This window comes from Chenopodium album, chromosome 22, assembly GCF_948465745.1.
Source record: "Chenopodium album chromosome 22, dcCheAlbu1.1, whole genome shotgun sequence".
Classification (NCBI taxonomy): Eukaryota; Viridiplantae; Streptophyta; class Magnoliopsida; order Caryophyllales; family Amaranthaceae; genus Chenopodium; species Chenopodium album.
In genome coordinates, this window is record NC_137855.1 from 37841820 (window position 1) to 37849308 (window position 7489).

The window sequence follows — 7489 nt, forward strand, 5'->3', positions numbered from 1 at the left end:
TGATACACATGTCTCTACTCTTGCTTTCTTACTTCTTACAACAGTAACAACGCATCCGTTTTTTAGAGAGAGAAAATTAAACACCAATAATTTTACTCTCTTCCTTCTACTTCCACACTCGATCGATCTCTCACCATGTTATGTAAAACACATGATATGATGAGTTTTCACCATTAATTTACCTTCAAATTGATTTAAATCAAAAAAAATTCAAAGCTACAATTTGTTTCAACTGAAACACCACATAAATGGCTGAAAATGAATCCTTAATCAGGGAGAGCCCTTCATTGATTTTATCACCCTTAAATGGAAGAATCATTTTCAAAACCGGTCGTTTCCTAAACCCCTCTATTCCAAGTTCAAATCAGGCACAAACTTTCATGAGCCCGCCTCCAAAGTACCACCCCACAGCACCCATTTCCCCAATTTACCGTTCTTTGACCTCGAAAATTCGTTTTAATGGCTGGACAAAACCATTAAAAGAATGGAGTTCTTGGGTTGAGAATTTGCAACCGTCTTTTGAATCCACATGGAAGAAAGCTTCGATCTTTGAAGCTATTATGTGCTCTACACTCCAGATCCCGAGGTGTAAAGCATCAGTCTTTGGTCTTGCTGAGAAATGGTGCCCAGAAACCAGCACGTTCATGCTACCTTGGGGTGAAGTAACGATGACATTAGAAGATGTTATGGTTTTGGGAGGATTCTCAATCACAGGGGCCTTTTGCTTGACTGAGGAGATTCATTCGGAGGAATTGCTTGAAATCGAGGAGAGTTTGTTGGCGGTGCGGTCAGAGTTAATTAAAACTAAGAGTAAGAAGCCGAGCCAAAAACAATGGATGGATAAGTGGATGGGAACAGGGCGAGCATTTGAGCATGAAGCTTTTTTATCTTATTGGTTGTCTAGGTATGTTCTCCCTGCTGATGATTTAGGTACTATAAATAAAAGAGTTTTTAAAATTGCTATACTTTTATCTAGAGGGATTAGAATTGCGCTTGCGCCAATTGTCCTTTCTAGTATATATAGAGACTTAAGGTTGTTAAAGGAAAAGATTACAACTATTCGAGCTTTGAGTTATAAGGACCATGGGAATGTGTCAAAAATAATGATTTGTGCACCCTTGAATTTGTTACAAATGTGGTTTTGGGAACGATTTTCGAAATTCAGCCAAAAATCAAATCCTGTGACTAGCGGTTTATGTTGGGCTGAAAGATGGCATAAAGTGGAAATATCGAAATACTATGAAGTGAATTTGGTCACTAATCAAGCTAGTGGTGATTTTATTTGGAGGCCTTACTCAATCACTCATGATATCCAGTCTTATGGAAGGTGTATAAGGGTTAGTCAACTTGTTGGATTGAATTGCATGGAGCAATATTTTCCTCATCGTGTAGCGAGGCAATTTGGGCTTGATCAAGATATCCCAATTACTATTGTTTTTCCAAGTGGTAACACAAAGGAAAATGCTTGGAATAATTACAATAAGCCAATTGTGGACAACAAGCTATACATGACATTAAAGCACTACAAGGCAAGTGTTACACCTTGTTACTTTAGCTGGTGGAGTCAAAATGTAGCTTCAAATGATAATGGTAGTTGCTCAAAGAATTCGATTGTCGAGGAAGAAAGATTGAGAATTGTAACTGACCAAAATGAACTTGATGTCCCACCTGGTTTTAGTCCAATTCGAAAAAGTGTGGTAGCAAAAGAGGATAGTTCATCTAATCAAGATGGAATAAAGACTAAAGCTGGGATTTCAATCAATAATCCTATCATTATTGACAAAGATGTTCGAACTAGCATTGATGGTGCTCGTCACTCTAATGAAGATATGTATCTTTTAGACCGTATTGCTAGATTGCAGAAGATTGTCGACTTGGTAAGAGCAGCCAAAACAGGTGAGAACTAGAGGCAAAATTAAATAAACTTAGTGAATTAGATGATACTCTCATCAATGTTTTTTTTTTTTTTGAATTGTTCGTAAGTCATATCGATTGACTTTATGTTAGTCGTTGTCTTTTATCTTGTACTTGGAGTAATTTTTCATGTTATAAGTATTGTTATATTTTGAAATCTCTATACTTGGGATCTTGTTTGAGGTTGTATGTACCCAATTTAATATAGGGGTTAGACATCCTACATGAAAATCAAAAATAGAGCTTGTTCAAAGAGCTTTTGTTCATATTTATCATATTTTCATTCATTCTTGATACTTTAGCCAGATTTTGTTAATTTCATATACTACGTAAATACGTTCCCCAAAAATATATTATGTATAGTATATATAGTTGCATTAGTTTCATCCTTAATTCCTTTTATATTATTGATTGTATGGTTAGGAAAGTGCATATTATCATTCCTATTGAGTCAAGATTTTACCAAAGACATGACAAGAGGTCAATCAAAGGAAAAAAAAAAAGAGAAAATATAAATATCAAGGAAATCATCATACTAAATATAAAGAAATATAGACAAAAAGGAAAAAATCAAGGAAGATCAAAAAAATTAAGGGAAGAATCTTCTATGATAAAAAAAAAAAAAATTTCTTCAATCAGCCCATGAATAATTAATCAAAAATCATGTTATACAAAGAAACAAATCACTTGATTGGTGAAATCATTAACATAATGCGCCAGATTCAGTATTGACATTATGAACATTAATGACCTTTAAGTTATTCGTTCCAACTTTAATTTGCCAATTTCCATTCTAAGTAGAATCCTAAATGATGCTCATCAATCATGATGAATACTTGGCCAATAAGCACAATCACGTATCTTGATTTGAAAACGAATCAAAGAGATATCATTCAATTAATTCAAAGTTTCTTAATTAGTGATGTTGGCAATCAACCTATTCAAATGTCTTTTTACAACGGAAAAAAAAATCCTTTAGTATTTTATAACTAAATGAAATAAAGAACTACTTCGTATATCTTTATATTTAAGTGTTCTTTAACACGTACTACTCTGCATTGCTCATAAGCTCAAAAATACAAGGGCATAGTCTAGCATCTTACCTAATCAGTCTAGATCTTTTTTCTTTTTTAATGGAATAGGAAGGGGTGATTCCATTAAATTCGGCAGTTACAATCATCAATTAAGAGATCTAAATTCTCAATACAAGAATTAAACATCCCTAAACTAATGGCATCACTTCTGAACGGCTCCTGGATAATTTTAAATGTCTTTGCATCGTTCTTGATGGACCTTCATTGATGCATGTATAGTCGCAAAAGTGATAAAACTTGATTGGTGATCAAGATCTGCAAATTTGCAAGACGAATCTTTTATATCAGCACCCATATACCAATAGACTCACAATTTCACAAATTTGCAAGACGAATCTTCCAAACTTGTATCCTACACACACTAAAAACAAACAAACAAATAATCCTAAATTCTACATGGAGGGATTGACTATAATCTATCGTCATACTTTTGGTGATCTTTATTGGCTAAAAATATTAAATTAAAGAATTTGGGGCCTACCAACGATAAAATTTGATGGCAGCCCCTATATTTTACTATGGTGGCTAGATTTTAAGAGAGAGAACAGAAAAAATTTTAGATCAGTCTAGATCCTAATTATACATTTATCTTTATTTTTATTCTCTTTCTTATCTATCAATACTACTTATTTAATTAACTTTTTACATTTATTCAAAATAAAAAGTTTAAACATGCTTTGTGCATGCAAATTCTATGCTACTCCTCCAGGTTTATAAAATTTATGTTATTTTAATATGAACTTCTTGTTGTTTCAATTTATATATATATTATTTTAAAATAAGTATATGTTATTTTATATTTGCATGTTGTTGTTTTTTTTTTCAACAACGATCCTTTCGCTGTACTCCAAATTTATAAAATTCATGTTATTTTGATGTGAATCTTTAATTATTTCAATTTATATATATGTTTTTTTTAAATAAGTACATGTTATTTTAATAAATGCATGTTTTTTTTTATATACATGATGTTAAAGTAAATAAGTGAATAACATATTATTTTGGCAAAATAACACAAGGTTTTAAGCAAAATAACATAAGACTTAGGCAAAATAACTCAAGTATATTGGGTATAGAGTAGTGGAGTACCGTGATCCAAGAGTATGTAATACTATATTATTCTTTCTACATTAATTTGTTTATCAAACCCCTCGAGCTTTCTGGTCAAAAACAAATAACCTCAAGCTTAGATAATTGCACATATCCAATTATGAGAATTTGCCCAAGCAAGGTTTTAGCAAAGTAGTGTACATTGGCTTTTGCTTTTTTCAAGTCTTCTTCCCTATATTGTTTTCTTATAGTTTATCACACTATTCTAATTCATCTTATCTACTTCTCTAGATTTTTATATTAATTAGATAATTTTGCTAATCTGATCTAGTAGGAGATGAAAACCTTTGGCACAATCTATCAACTATTGCACTTATACTGTGGAGCTCCTAACTAGGGTTATTAAGAATTGTATATGTTGCTTGTAACCTAATTGTTGGACTTGGGGGGTGCTTCAATTTCATTGATTTTATGGCTTGTAATTAATGATGATGTGATCAATACTAGAATCATCACGCTGAATTGATCATTGTTCATTGAAATGTTTATGTTGTGTGCCCTTATAAAACATTATAAGTTGAGAGTTGAAGCAATGAAGGATACTCGTAACACTTTTATGAAATCTACTAATATGGCATTGTTATCCTTGCAGTGGCCAGTGGCTACCATAGTACCATTGGCAATAGATAAGTACATTATAGGTGATGAGTTTGTCCATAGATAAACAAAATGCATGAATGATTAGGGTTTTAAATGAAAACTCAAACTTACTAGAGGAGGAATGATGGCATCTATTAACACATTTAGATGTTGATGAATCATCCCTTAAAAAAACAACGATGAATCAAATTAGTCAATTGTTTTATCTTTTTACTTCTGCTTATTATGTGAAGTATAAAACTCTTACAGAAGGTTCAGTATCTCATAAAAAGTACATATTTTTCTTTTTTAAATGGAACTTGGTTTTGGATAAGCACATAAATGAATAATTACTACACTTTTATTATTACTTCCCCCAAACTGATGTTCTTATTTGAAAAACGAAGAAGTATAAGAAATACAATTGGCAATATTGATGAAGGAGATAGGAGGAGTGCATTTTGAAGATTGCATATTTGAGCTCCCTTATTCTATCGAATATATCTCACTCATCAGATTTCTTTCTCCCCTTACATGAAGGTTGTAACCGATATTTCTAAGAAAAACCTTTATTCCAAATGATACTCCGAGTCTCCGAGCATCACGTGTGAATGACTGAACGTAGAATACTCATACTTAAATCTTTATTCCAAATAATACTCCGAGCATCACATGTGAATGACTGAAAGTAGAATACTCGTACTTAAATCTTTATATTCCAAATAATAATACTCCAAGCATCACATGTGAATGACTGAACGTAGAATACTCGTACTTAAATCTTTATATTCCAAATAATAATACTTCGAGCATCACATGTGAATGATTGAACGTACTTAAATATTTATATTCCAAATAATAATACTCCGAGCATCACATGCGAATGACCTCAGCGTAGAATACTTGTACAGTCGTACTAAAAGTAAATTAGAGGTACACAAAAATATTTTATTTTTACAAGCCTTTTTTTTTCAATCTGTAGACCCACAACAGAGCATTTTTCAGTTTGCACAAAACCCAATACTTCCCCATCCAAATTTCTCTCTTCTTTTCAAACCTTCAAACTTCAATCTTTCCAAAATTCTGATCAAACAATCACACAGTCACACAGTTGAAGATGGAAACGTTAATGGAGGAAAGAGAAGCACTTATGATCTCACCTTCTGGAGGAAAACCCAGTTTCAGAATTGCCCATTTTCTCAAACCCTCATTTCCAATTTCTCAACAACAACAAAAACACTTAAACCCTCCTCCAATTTCTACCCCCACTAAACCCATTTCCCAAATTGCTAAATCTCTCTCTTACAAAATCAACTTCAATGGCTGGAAAAACCCAGCAAAAAATTGGAGTAATTGGGTTGATAAATTGCTCCCTAAATTTCAATCTACTTGGAAAAACACTTCAATTTATGAACCAATCATGGGTTCTAAATATGAAATACCTAGATTCAGGGATTCTCTCTTTTCAATTTGTGAAAAATGGTGTCCAGAAAATAATACATTTGTATTCAATTGGGGTGAAGTTACTATAACTTTAGAGGATATTATGGTTTTGGGTGGTTACTCTGTTACAGGGGACTCTGTTTTGAGTCAAATTTCTTCAAGTGAATTGCAGGAAGTTAAGCGTAATTTGGAAGTAGTATACTCTGAACTCAATAATAGTAAGTCTAGGAAGGTATCCCATTATCAGTGGATGGATGTTTGGATGAAAAACGGGAGCGAATTCGAGCACGAAGCGTTTTTAACTCTTTGGCTATCAAGGTATGTGTTGCCTTCTCAAGCTGATGGTGTTATCAATAAGGGTGTTTTACCAATTGCTATACTTTTAGCCCGAGGTACAAAATTTGCATTAGCTCCTGCTGTTCTTGCTAGTATATATAAAGATTTGAGGTTATTGAAGGAGAAGATTGTGTGGTTGAGAGAATTGGATGATCAGGTTGATGGTGGGAGTGTAAGCAAACTATGTCTGTCGTCGCCGTTGCAGTTGCTGCAGGTTTGGATTTGGGAAAGATTTACTACATTGTGTCCTAAACCAAATTATGTGACTGGTGGTATTAGATTACAGAAGTGGCACAAAGTTGCAAACCCGAAAATTGATGATGTTGGTTTGGCTTTTGATGCTGCTAAGGAGAGTTTTCGATGGAGGCCTTACACCACGAGTTTGAGCAATGGCTCGATATGTGATAAACTCTATGTAGAAGAGGCTGGTTGGGTGTCTGTTAGTTCTGATGTTTCTGTTGTAGAGTCTTATGCTAGGATTGTAAGGAATAGTAAGTTGGTTGGGTTGAATTGTGTTGAGCAATACCTTCCTCATCGTGTTTCGATGCAGTTTGGGCTCGATCAAGACATCCCTTGTGTTTTCCCTAGGGTAAGTGACAGCCGAAATCTTGCTTGGAGTGATTACAATAGGCCTGTTGGAGATGTTAAACTGTATATCCCATCGAGGCTCTTTGAGTCGGATGTTACAATGAGTTACTTGGTGTGGTGGAAGGATTTAGAAGATGTGAAGGGCAATGTAAATTGTGTGAAAAGGGAAAAAGATGCAGAAACTACTACAAAACCAATGTCAATGTCAGTGCCTCCTGGTTTTAGTCCAAAATCCAAAGGGGTGGCAATGAGTGATTGTTTTGATCAACTTGAACCTTGTTCCAAGAGGTCTCGAGTAACTCCATGTTGTCCTCAAACTGTTATTGAGATCAGTGAATCCGAAACTTCTGGTTTTTCACTTTCTTCATCTTCTCGTTCTAAAGGGATGAAATCAGATGAAGAGCCAGATGATGATCACCTAACAT

General features: G+C 33.8%; 1 protein-coding gene across 1 annotated transcript; it reads left to right on the forward strand.

The window, feature by feature from the left end:
- Positions 1-248: 248 nt before the first annotated feature.
- On the forward strand, positions 249-4782 carry LOC145604353 (uncharacterized). The gene is made up of 2 exons (XM_081660270.1): positions 249-1877; positions 4711-4782. Exons 1-2 carry the CDS (start codon positions 249-251, stop codon positions 4780-4782), a joined length of 1701 nt encoding a protein of 566 aa, XP_081516396.1.
- The last annotated feature ends 2707 nt before the right edge of the window (positions 4783-7489 follow it).